Below are 17,813 nucleotides of genomic sequence, written 5' to 3' on the forward strand. Positions count from 1 at the left end.
AAAACCCATGGGTTGAGATAAGAACAGTTTAATAATTCATTAATGTACTACTAATATTACTAACAATGGTAATAACAAAAAGGGAAAAAACACAGAGAGAGTTAAAACTAAAAAATGACAAAGGTCAGTGACGTACAGGACAGTTGCTCACCACTAGCTGACCAATGCCCAGCTCATCCACAAGCAGCAATCGGTCCCTTCCAGACAAATCTCCAGTTTATATAGCGGGCATGACTCCCTCCCTGTTTGGAGGGAGTCAGTCAATGCTGGGCTCCAGAATGCTCATAGGCACTGCTGTGCTGAGAAACACCCTGCTGAAAAGCGATCAGTGCCCCTCAAAACCAGGGTTGACCTCCATGGACAACCTGGAAGCCAAATAAGACTTTGATAGTCTTAGTCTCATTAGCCTCACTAGTTTCTTCAGTGTCATTATTAATTTCAAAGCTTATGATACAATATCTACGATTAGAGGCAGGAACTTTAAACAGAATGGCTCTTCAAGTGTGCAAAGGGGACAGCTTATGACCTAGGCTCAAAAGGCAACCACATTCATGCTCAGGTGGGTGACTCCAACTCAGTCTTTTACAGGCAGATTGCTTAGGGAAAATGAGTTTCATTTCTGGCACTACTGTGTGGTGAGCACTCTTGTCAGTACACAGAACTAAATATGTCAGAAATCTTGTATGTCATCAAGATTCAAGGAGAGAATGTTTTACAGTGGCATCTTCCACATCACCAGTGGGAAGAAATAATTCCGTTCTAGCACAGGGTGCGTCACACAGCACACGCCTACATTTTATAGGCACGGGATGATGAACACCCACAGGAGCTAACTTTAAACCAACTGTATGAGCATAATAGCTTTGTGGGGGTTAGCATCATGGTCTATTTCTGCATTTCCAACGGCAGCAGGTAGGCTTCCCAGCCGGAGCTTGCTGTTACCATGGCTACATTGCCAGCCATCCCCAATCTAGTTAGTTTGAAGCTAATTTGGCTAAGCCTGCATTAGGCGCAGACATTTTAGTGGCTGCAGTGTGGACATATTCATAGAAATATGAAGGACTTTCAGAAAGATTGCAAAATAGCCATGTAATTTGTGTTTTAAATGTCTACTATAGCTATTGATGGAATGAGGACAGGTGCTGCGAGGTAGAGGGGTGAGCAACTTTCCTGAGTAAGGCAAAATGTGAGGGAGTGCTGCAAAGCAGCATAGATTGTTTCAGATCAATTTGATACAACAGTAGAGCCAAAACCGCAACAATGAGGATTTTATGTCTTTAAAACTGCATACTGCTTTCTGCATAGTGCATTGTTTATTTAAGTCTAGAGCTTCGTATGAAAAGAACTGATTTCTTTATGTCTGGCAGCACAGATAAGCTTAATTTTCCTTTTCTCAATTAATCATTTGTAGTTATAAAAAAAGGTAACATCATTATACAGAGCAGTTAAATTGTTAGACAATTAAGTTAAATTGTAGGCACAAAAAAATCTATTATTCAGTCTCTATCTGAATTTCTTTTTCTTTCCATGTTATCTTCTCTGATCCTGGAATTCATACAGTGAAGCATCAAGTAACAGTGTCCTATCATTCCCTTGCTCGCTACACGCCACATTTGTACTCATTTCAGCACTACGCTATCTCTGTAGCCTGAAAAATCACTTGACATTGCATATATTCAGGTTGCATTCCCTTGGAAATAAATAATTTATTGTTACCTACTCTATAAATATCTGCTGCACCAGCCACACAGTAACCATAATGGTAAGCTGCTTTAATTGAAGAAGAGACCAATGGTCTCAACTGTATTATAACGTCTCTTAATAGATTACCTTAACAGCTCTGACAGACTGCTTAAGAGTGAAATATTTTCAAATTAAGATTACTCGTAAGTGCATTTCCTTCAAAACGATTATACAGCCAGATTAATCTCTGTGGTCACGCTCATTGAAACTACCCCAAAAGGCAGTGTTATGACTTTGTCTTTAATGGGAAATAGGGCACTGAAGATGCTCTCTCTTTATCCACACATTTCCCGTTACCAAGAATTAATTGGAAGGCTTTGAAGAATGAAAGCTGCTTGGCAATGTTTCCAGGGGGTCCATTTTCTGTACGCTGCACTTACAGGAATAAATTCCCTTCCTCACTCAAAAGACAGAATGCTCACACACACCTTCTCAGCTAGAATTACTGTGAGACTGAAAAAAAGAGGAGGTGCCAAAACCCACCACAGAGCTGCTCCCAAAACCAGGTGTTAAACATGAGGTGAACCAGCATGAGGAAGTTAACGTGTGGATTTCTCCACACAGTACATTTCACACATCCTAACAGAGAATTAAATCATAGCAGCTGATACACTTTTCAAGTCACATCCATACTTATTGTGTAGCTTAAATCTGCAGATGCACTAAAGAAATGAATTAATTAAAGTCCATGGAAATTCCCGATGCAGTGTCTGAACATACTTTTAGAATTTTGAAATACAAAGATATCTAAATGCCCATAACACCATGAAAGAAAGGGAAGAACTGTTTGGATACTACCCCTCAGTCTTTAAGAGCCAAGAAAATACTGGGGCTTATGTTAAAGGTAGAGCGGAAATTTGTATCTCTAATATCAGTGAACAGAACAACTTAAAGTAAATGTCAACTGAAACACAGATGGTCTCTCCCTCGGAAACAGATTTTGCTGCCATGCAGTTTGTTCAGACATCATGACTAGTTAATCTAGTTACTAATGTGTTCTCCATGAGCCTCACCTTTGCTATTACTTGAATGTCTCAATTTATACGATTTTAAATTCATAATGCATGGCAAATTTCTATAGTTGCCCAGTGATTTTATGTCCATTGATTTTTAATTTATTAATATTATTTTTCTTTATATTATCACTATCAAGTAACATCCTATACTGCCTGTACAGTTTTATATTTGCACCTTGTTGTCAACAGGCAGAATTTTACAACTAGAGGGTGCTGGAGGACCATAATGTGGTATGGTGCGCAAAACTCTCAATGACCTTTAGTGGAGAGAAGGAAAGCAAAATAAATCAATTATTACTGCTCAGTAGGACAAGCTAATATATTCTGAGGTAATACAGATACTGCAATATTATCTAGTGTAAGTGAAAAGAAAATTAATACTTTACAGCTGACACTGTTCTATTTTAAATTTTGCTTCAAATTTGCTGTTAAACTTTGCTTCTGTCCTTAGGTTTTGTGCTGTAATGAACGAAAAGCCTTTATCTTAACAAGACACATTCCTTTTGCTTCCTTTTGTGTGAGTTGGAAAGCAATTACAGTATATTATTGATTAAATGTTTTATGATAAAACACAAAAGCCATCAAGTAAGCAGGAAAGCAAGAAGGAACAAAGATTAATTTAACAATAAAATCTATAATTGCGATTATACAGATAGAATGTGAACATTAATTACAGATAAACCATTTAATAAGAGTTCTAACAAGAAAATTATCTTCCAAAATTCATATAGTTTCCAGCACAGGGTAATTATTTTCTTGCCTTCCAGTATCGTAAGAAAAAATACAAGTATGAGAATAAATAATGTCTATAAATATAGCACTCTGATTGTATGTATAAAAATTACCCTCCCCTTTCTTCATCTCCGTGACTTAGCATTATTGCTTCTTACAGTCTCTTACAAGTCATCTTCAACAGAAACATTGAAACTTTGAACTAAACAGCAAAGATATCACTCCCCCCCGCCTTGTGCAACATGGCTCAGTAACATCTGGGATTTCCTTTCCATTTCCTCGGATCAGAAAGAAACCCAAAGAACAAATTGTGGCCACCTTGTAAAGTGACTCCCTAAAATCTCCATGAGAAAGTGGCCGGGAGGCTGCTGGAAAGCATGTGACCATAATTCCAAGAGCGAATCTCTTCAACCCAAACAAGAATCATTGCAGCCAGGCTGTTGATCACAAGGTGGCAGAGATTAGAAGAAAACCCTGGGCACATGCAGATCCTCCAGATGCCCAGTGAAGCAAGCATAGTGCGCTTCCCTCTTTTGACAGTTTCAGTTCTGACCTTCTGGTTGTGCAGGCTCACCATTTGTAGACAGCATTCACATGGTGGGCAATATCCAAATGATGCAACAGTCCACTTGTGCCCTGTATTGGCTCAACACATCCTGGATGAGCCAGAAATGCAGCACAAGTGGATTGTGTCTATGTAAAACACAATCCCACTATATAAGGGATTGTGCTATAGAAGGTTTCACACATTTCAGTCAATCCTTTCCTAGCCTATGAGGAGCCAATAATTCATATTTCCTATTATGAAATGCTGTCTTATTTTCAGATTTTAAGTAACTGTGGTGCCTCAGCTTAACAAGTGGAGACGTATTTTCCTATGGCACGCTTTCAAGGGTTGAGGCCCAGTCCTTTCCCGGTGAATACACACTGCTCGGATGTCCACATACAAGTAACTTTCTTTTGGCTGCATTTCACCTCATGACTCCCTTTACAAAGGCACGCACCCTGGCACCCACAGGACACCCCAGGTCCTGCCTTACACACCCCTGGGAGATCAAGTTTAGGTAGTCTCCACATCATAGGGTTTCCTCTGGAAAATGGAAAGCAGTCTCCTATCAGGATTGTTTCACGCATAGGACCGTATCGTTCAAAAAGTAGCAGCCAAATCAATGAGTTGGTGAGGCCAGCCACCAATTAACACATAGATACAGGGGCTCATAATATATTTGAGTCTCAGACCCTTAGACATCTGGACACATCTTCACTTCTGCTGGCTAGGTGTTTGTTTTGGTTATCTGTGCTACAACAGGCAAACAAAAAACATATAAATAATGGTAAAAATGAGATTTAATCTTGACAACAACTGATTTGTTTAAACTGAAAACTTTCAAAGGGATAAACAAAACAAATCAAGTAAGATGTATCCAACACAACAATAAAAAAATGGTGACATATATTGCAGGCTTGCCAGGCACTACAGAAGACGAGCCAGAGGCCAGAGTATTGTAGAAAAGGGTAACATAACCTGATGCTGAACTTCATGTTGTGATGTTTGTCCAAAACTCCTAATACCTTTAGTCTAGAAAGTAGCCTGTTTGGTTTTAACATATTGTGTCTAGTTTGTGTCTAAGGAAACAGAAGTCAAGATTTGGCCCAATGTTTTATTGTCAGCATATCCTCACACACTTAAGTGTGCCTGCGTGATGGATACAATTGTCTTTTCCTTTTTACCCCTAAATGAGCTGATTTTACAAAATTAGTAATTCTCTGACCTTTATTTTTCCACATAGACAAGATCAGCTTATTCAATGCTGCCTTCACTTACAAAGCCTAAATAATATGAATTACATTTTAGCTTTTCCTTCAACAGTGCCTTCTAAAATTATACAAGAACAGGATTTTTTTTTTGTTTCCCTCTGGAAGTCAGCAAAAAAGCTGTTAAATACTACATATACTAGAATACTGATTTTAGTAATACTCAACGTGCACATCAGTTTCATTTTCAGAAACACTTTAAATCTTTGTATGTTACTAATAACTGAAGAGCATTATTCAGCATTATAATGCAGTATGCGTTGTCCTTCATATATATTCCTAAAGCAGGATGTATGCTGTACATTTATATACAACGTTGGTCGGAGCACAGACATTGCAGTGTCATGCTTTCATTCAAATTTCAGATGCCATATGTTCAGTACAATCGCATGGCATCAAGATGCAACATATTGCTTTGAAAATGCAAATTATTTCACGCAGTGGCCTCCATGACTGGGAAGGGGTAATGAAATGGGATATATTTTACACATATGAAAAAATAAAGATTTATCATAAATATATGGACCAGTATATGACGTTGAAGAACAAGAAGCAAAAAGGGAACAGTGCTCTTGCATAAAGATCAATTCTCTTTGCTGCCGATGGAATGACAGGTTTGGGAGGAGGAGGCTTCTTGTTGTTCTTGGCTTGAGATTTCCCGAGCCCATTGTTGACTTCAATGGGCTTCCCGTAACAGTCATAATTCGACAATTCAAAATCCCTTGGCAAGCTTCCAACAATGCTGAAATCATTGGATCTCAGATCAGATTTCGAAGTGCAAACTTTTTTGCATCTGGTCTCACCAACCTATGAAATAAAGAGTGGGGGAATCATGATCTACTCACCATATTTCATTAACAAACTTAATGTAGCTACTAGAGAACACTGCAAACAAACATACAGGAAATTACTTGTTGATAGAGATACATTACATCAGCCTAATTTGCTGAATGGTTGCATTATAAAGTACTTAAGGATGATCAGTCAATCATATAAACTAATCCAAACATTCATAATTGTGTAATTTTTCATGCACAAGGTGCCTCATGCTGTGCAACCTGCTATAGTTAGACTCCTTCATTTTAAGGTGATAGAAAGGGGGAAAATACTTCTGTAGAGAGTATTCTTGGAAATCGGCCCTGTGCTGTTGAACCTGCAGGACAGATACTATTCAACACTTACATTTTTCTGGAAGCCACAGTAGGAATTTACCCCAAAGACCAGTGTTAGATGCAGTAATTGAAGTCTGTTCTGATTGTACATAGTAGCCAGCTCAATATCCTCTATCTGATCCTAGGGTCACAACCTTGCATGATGAGAAGGCACTTTCTTTGGACTTGCAGTCGTTGGTGCCTTTCTAGAGATAGGTAACAAGAATGCAACTCACTTCCCATGAGTACACTGAGGAATAGAGTAACTGGGAATTCTAAATCCAACAGATTCATACCTGTCTTTCAACAGCTCCGTCAGTGCTTTTGGGGATCAAGTACCTCTGTGCTATGAGGTAACCACAGGTGAATCACTCTTTTATAGACCAGACAACCATACTGGCACAGACAATGAACACTTAAAAGAAAAAAAGTATTTGGTGCCTTTCCACCTGAAGTGTTTTGGGGAAAAATAAAGTTCCTATACTCCCTTCCTTGGATTTTGTAAAGTTTATATTTCAGGTACAACAAATCACGCCCACACAGTTCAGGGAGCTTGAAGAGATTTGGAGTGCAAGACACTGTACTTTGTGACTTGGGCAAATCTCTCCCAAAGTTTCTTTTCAATTAGACTATACAGTAAAGCGGGGGGGGGGGGGGGGAATAGAGGGAAAAAAAAAAGAAAATGGGGAAGAAAAAAAGAATACAAGTTATGAAACTTAATTGCATTATTAATAATGCTGTTTGTTCACATATAATAACCTGAGAGTTAGTTGGAAAAAACAGTGGTTCACAGTGAGGTTATACACATGGGCAACTACCATTAGCATAAGTTTCACTAGGGCTACCTGAGGCACCAATTCATGGAAACTTGGTTCTTCCAAAAGCTGCCTGTCCCTCCTTCCCAGAAGCCTGTCTCTCCTCCACAATGCCCTCAGGCATCTTACTCTCAGCTCTCTCCACCTTTGGCTTTTTGCAGTCTCAGGCTGATAGTTTGGGCTATTTGCATCATCGCATTTTGTTACTAAAATAGTAATAATGAAGTACAATACCAGCCTTACAGAGGAATTAAAAACATTTGGGAGAATATTATTAGCTTCTCTGTGACAACTGAGAAAGTATCTTTGATGAAAAGAACTGAGGCAGCCAAGAAGAGACCTAAAATTCAACTGAAGCTTTTACTGTCACTGCTGACATTGCTGATTCTAGTGCAAGGTGGAAGAGAAGCACGGCACTATTCCCTCAGCAAAGACCGGATACACCTCCCCAGATTTGCCAGACTTACAGTTCTCAGGAAAACAGCACATTTCGAAACCAGTGCACTAAAACTGAGGTGCAGGTTACACAGCAAAACCAAGTTTACAGGTTATAAAAATAAAAACAAGATAGGTATTCCATGGTGGTAAGGCAAAACTATACATACAAAATCCCTGCAACTGTTTCCCAGTAATCAAAGTGCTGACAGCCTGGGACAGTGCTCAGTATTGGACCAGCAGTGGCAAACTGTCCAGTCAGGTGGTGACAGAGACATGTATGACCACGATTATGTGACCCTGGGTAACATGGGGGCTGTCAGTCAGTGATCCAAGAAGTTCATTTCAATTGGATCATACCCAATGATATGGCTAATAAAGACATAAAACAGAGCCTTGTGCAATGAAAGGATAACTTGCAGGACATGTTAGCTGAAGCGTCCCAGAGTGTTACAATTTTCCATGGTAAAAATGAGTAAGATTTAATATGGCCATTACAAGAACTAGAATCATGTATGAAATTATAAGACTCCTTTTGGATTTGCAAACTTGTAGTCCATTTCTCATACTGCCAGAGATGTATTTTAAAACTCAGTGACACTAATTGTAGTCTAAGCCATCTCATTTACAATACAGAATATTCCTGTTCCAACTGCAGTGTCTAGAGAGTGCTCCCCTGAAGGCAGCTGTAAGTCAGTTCTCATTCACTTTCAGGAGAGAGAATGGAGGGAGCTGCTTCTAGGTCACCTCTGCCTTATAAGCAGAGGACTGTTCTCAGTATGTTCACATAGAGCTCTGCTTAGTTTAGTACTGATTTATCAGGGTGACACAATTTCCCTTGTAAGAGCAACCTGGCCCACATTTTTCTTTAAGAAGTATGTGTTACTTTTAAAGATAATCCCATTTCCCTAGGTTTACAAATCTAATGCACCTCTATTATCTACATTCAGTTTCTGCCTACACGTATTGTTGAAACTTCTTTTCATACATCTCTTCAACTATTCAATTATTCTGTTGCTTTAATCTAAATTTGCTTCAGTTGACCTACAACTTTCCTGAAATAAAGTGAGATAATACATATTGATATATATAATCTGCTTTTTATTATTTCAGTAATATATATTAATATACTTTTTATTCATCCTGTCTTGGTTTGTGCTAGAAGTGTAACAATATTCCTGACACTTACCAAAGTCTACAGGAATACAGGAACCCTTTTGTGGAAAATGATACCCCAGGACTTTATTTTAGAGTACTATACTGAAGACTTGCAGAGAAAGTAAAACACTGTTAAATGTTTGACTTTATCTTGACACAGAACTTGGCCCTGGAAAATATTTGCTTTCATTTGCCTTATCCTGCCGCAGCATCACGACCCATGGGCCAGACCCAGCCCACAGGGTGCTTCTACCGGCTTTTCCCCTGTAGGGGATGAGGAGCAGCTGTTTGGGACAGGAAGGCTACTGGAATAGTGCAGCACACCCCCCATCCCTGATGGAACTGGGCAGCTGTTTTTTATCCCTCTGGTGCAGAGATGGGGGGGGGGGGGGGCAAGGAGGGCATGGGAAAGCAACATGGCTCTCGGGGCTTGGCCCCAAACACAGACCTAGTTCCTGTTTCTGCCAGGACCGGGCCACCTTGTCTAGGTTTATATGTTGGGCAGTACACTTGCCTTTCAATGAACAGCTCAAAATACCTACAAATGGCTTCTAGAAGCCAGGAGGCCCCTGCGATGATCCCTTCTCACCTTTTACAACATCCAGGCTGACCAGTGCTCACTGCCAAGATCAGCACCTGCTACTGCTGCTGCTGCAGAGCTGCAGTGTGATAAGAAGAGCTGCTTGTGCATGCAGACTGGCAGGAAGGGGGAACTAAGTCCCCATCACTGACTCTGCTGTTTCTGGTGCTCTTCTCACTCTCCACATTTACGGCCCAAACTAGTTACACTAGATTTTCCTTTAAAAACATCCAGGATGGAGAATTTTTTCCATGACCTTATTCCCCACAAACATATGTACCTTATTTCTAACCTGAATTTATTTGGCTTCAATTTCCAGTCACAAGGCATGACTATAGTTACTCTGATTAACTGCTGGTACTTACAGATGGTAACAAATCTAACCTTGATTTTGCATAACTCAGATGATGTAACCAGGCCAACATACGAAGCCAAGTCAAATGTTCTTAAGAGTTTTTTTACCTCCACGTCATTACCGCTGTCAACCTAATTCATGATATTTTAAGAAATTCTATTCAGTTTGATTAAATCAATAAACACAGATCAGCTTTAATTTCACTGACCCTTTTGAATCTATTAGCTAACATGGGGCTGAATTGTGAATAATATTAGTGATAACACTTATGAATACTAATTATTAGTCAGCCCTCTGTTAGCTATGCAATATTTTCCACTGATTGATGTCAGGCTTATAATTATTCAAGTAATGCCACTTAGCCTCTAAAAGTACTGGCACAAAGTTAGCTACTTGCTGTCTTCTGGAGCCCTCCCAGTTTTAGAGGATTTATTAAAAAATCAACATTAAGGTTTCACAGCACTCATGGACTAAGCTATTTAAAAAATCCTAGATGCAACTTAAGCTGAAATCTTGATTGTAAAATGTCTAACATTAATAGCTGCTGTTTAACATCCTCATTAGCTCCTGTCAATGAAAGCTATTTCATCATCTGATTGAATATATCTGGCTTTTCCCCAAACACAGAGCAGAATGTTTGTTCAACACTTTTTGCCTTTTCTGCTAATTCTTGATACTTACAATATCTCTATCTAGTATTGGACCAATAGTCCTGTTGCTGTTTTTTGTATTCTTCTTATACATACAAAGTAACTTCCTATTGCTCTCAGTTATGCTAACTATATATCCCTTTCGTTACCTACACCTATTATCTACACCTATTTTCTGGATTTTAACTTATATTAATTGCTATCAAAGAGAAATGCCTGAAGTTGAGTTAGTTTTCAGTCTTTGGGGAGTTTTTTTTCAGTTGTGCTGGGCTTTTTTGTTTTTTAATTAGTGTGGCTTCTCTTCTGGTCTGTATCTGCTTTAGATGTTGTTAGATAGCATCAGCATCACCAGCATAATTAATATCCTTTTGTTTAAATTCTTCCACCCAAAATAGAAAAAACAGTTCTCAAATTGGTGAAATCTGTCCTTTCACAGCACCAAAAATACCACGACTAGAATAAAACTGTTTTGTGCAAATAGAACAAAGATCTTTTTCAATGGACTGTTCATCCTGTGATCAAGCCCTCTTTATCCATAACAACAAAGTGTAATATAAAATGCATCATTTTGAAATCAAGAATTTCCAAGAGCAGATATGTATTGCCCATACTTTCGAGCAAAGCTTCAAAGACGCGATAGCACTGGCAGCCCTTCATGCTCAGCATGTGTCCTGCAGGCTGAAATGCCTCTCTACTGTAATGCAGCATTCTCTGTCCTACACAACACGTTTTCTCTGCCATAATCACCTTGTCTTTTGCACCCAAACTCCTTTTGGCATGCAGATTTGCCACTAGTGCTACCAGTTGTATGAATCTTCCATACAAGATGAAGGAGGAGTTTTCTAACAAACTCTTGTCATTAATCTTCCTTGCACTTGTTTTGTGCTCTTCTCTTGCTCTTGCCATAATGATAGGTGTGTATCATCAATAAAGTAACGATTGTTTAGCATTAGTGTATATTAAGACTAAGCACGTTTTCTGGGGCAGCTCAGCAGAAATCTATTATTCAATTTTTCTTGCAAATATTATTCAATATTCCTTGCAAAGTAGAGCACAAAAATATTTATACATAAAGCATCACAGAACCACAGCATGGCTAAGGTTGGCAGGGACCTTGAGATCATCTAGACCAACGCCCTGCTCAAAGCAGATTGCTCAGGGTCTTTTTACAGTCATGTTCTGAATTCTCTCCAGGGATGGATACGTGAGTCACTAGAGCAGAAAGCACCTACTCTGTACCTGAAATGCTGTCAGAAACTATTAAAATAGACTACATCCTGTGGTTTTGTATACAAAATAAAATATAAACTGGGTTTTTGATGTTTCTACAATAAAAATATGAGTCTGGAGTGCCACTAGAAGAGAAAAGACAGTATGGGAAGACTAGGTCACCACAGTTCACCACCAGTGGTCAGGTGCATTATAAATCAGTAGAGATGAACATAGCCCATGTCACATTTCAGTCTAGACATGGCTCTGACAAGGTAAGGCAAGCAATAAAACTACTTTTATTTTTCAAAAATAGCTGGGTTTATAGCTATTACCACCACTTGCATGGCACTATTCATCATCTGCCATCCTTTTAGCAATGTTCTCTCCAGTCAGCATCACATTATCTGTGGGGGACAGCTTCTATAAATGGGCTTGATGAAAATGTGACTTTTGAAATTGAGGGGTGCTGTTATAGTTAACAGTGCAATCTCCCCTTCTAATCACACCAACAGTGAAAGCAAAAATAAGCTGATTCATCTTCAAAACATTTCCCTTTTAGCTTGTTTTTCTCACCGTATGATGTTGCATTGCTAGGAAACACACACAAACTCCTACTGAGGATTCCCAATAAAACCCCAGTGCCAGCAGTTACCACCAGGTTGCATAATTTTCTCCTCTGATTGGAACAGCATCTCCTTGCAGCCGCTATGAGCTAAGGGAGCCAAGCTGTATTTTCTCATGGCTTTTTGCCTGTAAATATATAGCCATTGACAGTCCCAGAAAAACACATCAGAAGTGCTTACGTCGATTTTACTCTTCTTTCCTACAGATTCAGGGTGATCTTGCCAGATGGACCACTTTAATCAGACAGTCATAATGATAGAGCATCTGGGCTTAAAATGGCACTGACATTTTGAGGGGTTTTATTGGAGGGGGCATGAGTCATAAATCATGGATTCAGGGGTTTGGCGTATGCTGGCACTATGCAGCTTTTACGTCATGGAGCTGTGCATCCATAGAAGCTTTTCTCCATCTTTGGATCATTGGCAAATTTTTAGCATTGGTTTCATCTTTGCATCTTCACTGTGGCTGTTGGTGGCTATCAGTCATCATCACTGACATGGTGACAAAAAAGATTTCCACTGAAAACTTCCAGGTGAGCCCTTACAGGTTCTGTTACAGGGGATCTCTTCTCCTTATCTTCAATTATGAATGCCAACAAGCTTTTAATATTTAGGGTGTACAGAAAAGTTTACCCCTTTACCCAATTTCTTATCATAAAAAAACCAGCAATAGCTGCTTGTACTTTTAAGTATGATCACGTGTTTTTGTTATGGCTTGTTTTCATTAATAACAAACAGACCAGATGCTCTTTTTATCTTTCGTGAATGGAGCAAGCACATGAAAACAAATTGCTCCATGAGGGCTGGTGCTTGGGATGCCTGACAGACCCACTTGCTTCCCTGTGTTCCCTCTGATCCTTCCCAGACCTGGACTTTTCCACCCCAGCAACCCCTATGTACCTTACATACTGGCCCCTTCTCCAAATTTCCTGGAGAGACATCACTGCTGCAATACTGCATGGCTGCAAGAGGCAGCAAGAATTCAACTCGCTTCTCAGAGAACACTGGCAAACTGGCCTGGCATCAGGATTAGGGGCATCTTAAAGTGAAATAAAGTAATGTACCTTTTTAAGCTCAATTCCCCTCTAATAACTTATAGGTAACTATCAGCACTATTCATTTAATGTCTCATAGTAAGTAAGTGCTTCATTTAAACTGGAGAAACACTTATAAATGCAATTATTCATGCTCTGTTTTTTCTCACTCAGAGTTTTCTGCTTTCAGGTCTTTCCTGTTGGCTTTTCCATTGAGTCCCATCTGCTTTATACACTGTTTCAAGCCTAGTTATGGTGAAATTTACAGCTACACCCTCGGCAACTTTTGCTTTATCATCACCTCCTGTGTGGAAAGAGAACTTCCTCAAACATTTCTACAGGATGTACACTCCTTGTAGGAATGCAGTTCTAAGTTGTGCTTTCCTCCTAAAGCTATACCTTGGTTTGCCTAAGTATTTCCAGACATTTAGCACAGTATTTGCTCTCTCCTCACACACGATCCTACACAAGCCTGATGAGAAACAGCTTCTGAAGTTTTGGGACAGCACTCTGGCCTCTTTTTGTTTCATATTCTTTATGCCTTTCAAAAGACAGTTTTTTCCATTACCTGTTTCTTTAATGTTTCCCTCCCCTGCATACTTGCCATATGACAAACGCATTCTCTACTTGATCGTTACTAGGTCTGTATGGAAACAATCCAAATTTTGTGGGGCAGGACTAGTTCTGCATTAGGAGACAGAGCTACTGAAAGATTTAGATCTTTTCTGATTTAGGAGTTTAGTACAGGTTTCTCCAGGGCTGAGAACTTTGAAAGTACTCCTGCATGGTAGCTGGTTCAGAAAGAGGGTTTTCAGCTGGGCAGATTTATAGCATTCGTGTATCTAAAATCTATAAATATGAATAGATATATACAGTCCTACCACATCCCAATGTCAAATGATTCATCAGTCTGGGACTTTTTTTATTTCTTATGACCTTCCCAGAAATTACCAGCCCTTGGGTAGGCTGTATTTCAAAGCAGGTGGCTGGATCCAAACTGAATCACTAGCCATGAGGCAAAGTGACCACTCAGCCAGCTTTTAAAGCAATGAATACCTATTTCTAATATGTCTCAGTAAACAAATGTTTTGTAAGTCTCTGTATGAATATCGTCAGAAGCTACGCATGCCCATACAAATCCAACACAGACTATTGCTGCACAGATTATAGATATTGGAATGCTAAAGGTCTCTGATAACAAATTGGGAAACCCTGAAATGTGCATGTCAAACATGAGATGCTGGAGCTGACACTGCAAGATCTTGGAGGGGAAACACTGCAAGTTCTTGGAAGGCTGACTGAGGTCTGAATCCCCGGAACCTTCAGCCTACCACTAGATATCATTTATGGGGAACATTGCTTAGTTTCTGTGGACAGTAACTCCCCTTCCTGTAAGTCTTAAAATGCACTGTACACCAAACTTGAATTCTTGAAAAAAAAAGTATTAAAAGGATAGCATAGGCAATAAAAGCTATCATTTTATTCTTTTTAAGGCTACGACAATGACAAGCCCCTTAAAGGGTGTACGTGCTGAGGAGGGTCAGCAGTTTAGCAATTTGGGTTTGTTCACACTACTGAAAAAGTGTACTTCTTTTTTTTAATCTTGTTGTGGATCAAACTGAATTCTTACACTTGTTAATTACTTGAAATAGGAATAAACAGTCTTTATGCTGCTCTTCTGGACTGTTGCAGCTATTTTGTCCCAAGAAACACCTGAATTTGGGACCAGGAAATTGCTGAACACAAAAATATCACGTTTAGTTCAGTGGAAGCAAAACTTCTTTCTACTTAGTTCCCATATTGAGTGGGTTTGGGGAATTACTTGTGACATAAATCAAAGAAGTTATTGGGTTGCTCTAAATTGAGCCTGGTTGCCAGCCAAAACAGCTCCCCAGAGACTGCTACCAAGTGAGAATCATGGTAGTTAAGTGCATTGCTCTGCAATATCTTCAGCTCCTCTGGACTGGGGGTAATTAGTTATGAGGCAATGTCAGAATTATACTACAACAGGGTTTCTGCCATTCTGGCATAAACTACTCCCTCCTTAAAGAAATCTTAAGGTTACATTGTATGCTACCAATATTATTTCTTGGATCTGGTCTAATAGCTTTATTTTATACATAAAAAACACAAAACTATAAGCCAAATTAATATTTCACATATTGTAGCATAATGTGTTTTCTTCTGCAGCATAAATGTCAATTAAATATCACTTATGACCAAGGGCAGTTGGCTTGGGATGTCTGGTAACAATTTGAGCACAAAAAAGGGGTTTTACAACACCAGGAATTTGGCAACATGATGGAAAACTTTGGCCTAAGTGAACACGTACATCTCATCTTTATCCATATAAAGACATCTGACTAATTTGACCCTAAACTCTTTCTAACCCTAAACTACAGAAATGCAGGAACTGTTTGACAGACAAACAGACCTGTCTTTTGTTTACAAATGCCAAGACTTCTGGATCCCTGCTTCAGAGATGCTTGACATGCAATGCAGTGCAGCTGTGGCCATCCCCAGGGAAAGCAATGAGAGGGGGGAAAGCAATGAGAGGGGTGTTATTTGAGTATGCTCTCAGCAAATACTGTCCGAGAGTCCTGTCCTCTGAATAGTTACTGTTTGACAGCTGCTATTTATGATGAGAAGAACACCAACTGTAAATTGGCTTGCTACTGTATTTACCTGAAGCTCAGCAGCAACCACGGTGCTAGGATATTAAAAGGCAAATTTTTCATTTAGTACGTATGACCTCAAATTGCTAGGGACCAATTGGTCAGATTGCTGGCCATTAATTACCAGCATGTTTGTAATGTCTTGGCTACTTCCAAGATTAAGCACTATCTAAAACTGTTAAGACAGTATGTTCCTGGAATTGAATTAATAGTGGATAATGCTGATTTTGCATACACAGCTTCACAGCTCCTACCTGTAAAGTGCTGATGTGGACAGGAGTCCCTGTACCATTCACAGTGTTCTTCTTGGCTGTATTTCCACCCTTCCCTTCCGCTTGCTCTGCCTTGGCAATCTTTGCTTTTTCAGCTTCAATTCTCTTTGGATTGTTTAGCATTACCTGAACCACAGCATACTCCACCAGGGATGCAAACCCAAAGAGAAGGCAAACAATCAGCCAGACATCTAAGGCCTTCACATAAGACACTTTGGGAAGTTCAGCAGCAAGAGTGGTACATTCAGATGCCAAGCTGAGCACTGAGAAAATACCTATGAGAAAAAAAACAAAGTATTGATTAAAGAGAGCTTGCATTTACTGCCACTGGCTGTGCTCTCTGAAACAGACAATACTGAATGATGTTTCATAAAAGGAATGGGACTTCGCAATGTGGTTCGTGCAGCAGAAGTGTGAAGTGCACATGCCTTCAGTTAATGAACAAGTTAAACTGAATACTTAGGTAGGATTTGCAGTTAATAATGAATTATTAATAACGAGTACCTTCACTTTAAAAACAAAGAAACAAATAAATGACGCTAAATTGGTTGACGTGGCTTTCCTGTCCTGTCACACATCACACAGGTTTGACATGCGCCTTCCAAAGACTTATCTTACAACATGTATGTAAGTCTGGGAAGGTGGAAGAGAAACACATGATACTTAAACAAAAAGACTCCAAGTCCCTTAAATTACACTACTGCTGTCCTGGAAATCTGAACTGTGCTACAGCAGGAGTGACTCTCTGCATGACCTGTCCACAAATGTGCTATGAAAGCCTTAGATGAAAGAGAAGCTTTTGCTGAAGAGCAAAGCTGTAACAGCACATTAAAAGTCTGTGTTCTCGATTCACTGTGAAGATAAAAACACAGAGGTGACTGAGGGCCTACCATCATTCCCTACTGGAGCTTCAAGGATTTAGAGGAAGCTTTCTAGATACAGGGCATTTCAGGAAGCCCTTATCATGATAAAACAAACACATCTGCAAAGGCTGTTGAAAGGTCACACTCATCATCAAACTGGGTTTCAACAAATGTTTCTTCTAACAAGACTTCCAAATGTTCACATCACAAGAGACAAAATAGAAGCCTGATCTCACAAGAAGATTTCCCACAGGCTGCTATGAAATGGAAACAGTAGCAAGAACAGCTACATTTGGAAAAAGACAACTTCAGAAATGGCTGTAATGTGGGGAAAACTTAGTCCCATTTTGGTTTTCTGAAAGTTAATGATAAAAATCTTTAGTTATGAGTGGGCAGCTTCATGAAATGTAATTGATGTCTATAGAAAATGTTGGCAAAAGGAGATACTCAGTCTCAACTACGTTTCTTGTATTTCTGACATGCTATTCAAAGCCTGAAAAGTTTTTTAATTCATGGAAGATAATTTTCTTCAGATTCATTTTAAGTAACTGAGGATGTGAAAATGTTACTAATATTGAAAGTATCTGTACTGTCTTATAAAAGTATTCAATTCTAATTGATCATAAATAACACGTCATTCTATTGCTACTGTTTCCATTTGGATTTTAATGAGATTGGTATGTT

At 39.2% G+C, this 17,813-nt stretch overlaps 1 protein-coding gene across 2 annotated transcripts in view; it reads right to left on the reverse strand.

The window, feature by feature from the left end:
• Positions 1-3,373: 3,373 nt before the first annotated feature.
• Positions 3,374-17,813, reverse strand: part of GLRB (glycine receptor beta) — a 49,483-nt gene continuing 35,043 nt past the window's right edge. For both annotated transcript variants that reach the window (XM_061373575.1, XM_061373563.1), the window contains 2 exons: positions 16,249-16,541; positions 3,374-6,113 (listed from right to left, as the gene is read on the reverse strand). In XM_061373575.1, coding sequence (XP_061229559.1) covers positions 5,817-6,113; positions 16,249-16,541 — 590 coding nt within the window. In that variant the 3' untranslated portion in view covers positions 3,374-5,816. The remainder of the gene's footprint in view (positions 6,114-16,248; positions 16,542-17,813) is intronic.

Source organism: Neopsephotus bourkii, unplaced genomic scaffold (assembly GCF_033783945.1).
Source record: "Neopsephotus bourkii isolate Nb327-2 ecotype Australia unplaced genomic scaffold, CSIRO-AGI_Nbou_v1 NB_168, whole genome shotgun sequence".
NCBI classification, from domain to species: Eukaryota; Metazoa; Chordata; class Aves; order Psittaciformes; family Psittacidae; genus Neopsephotus; species Neopsephotus bourkii.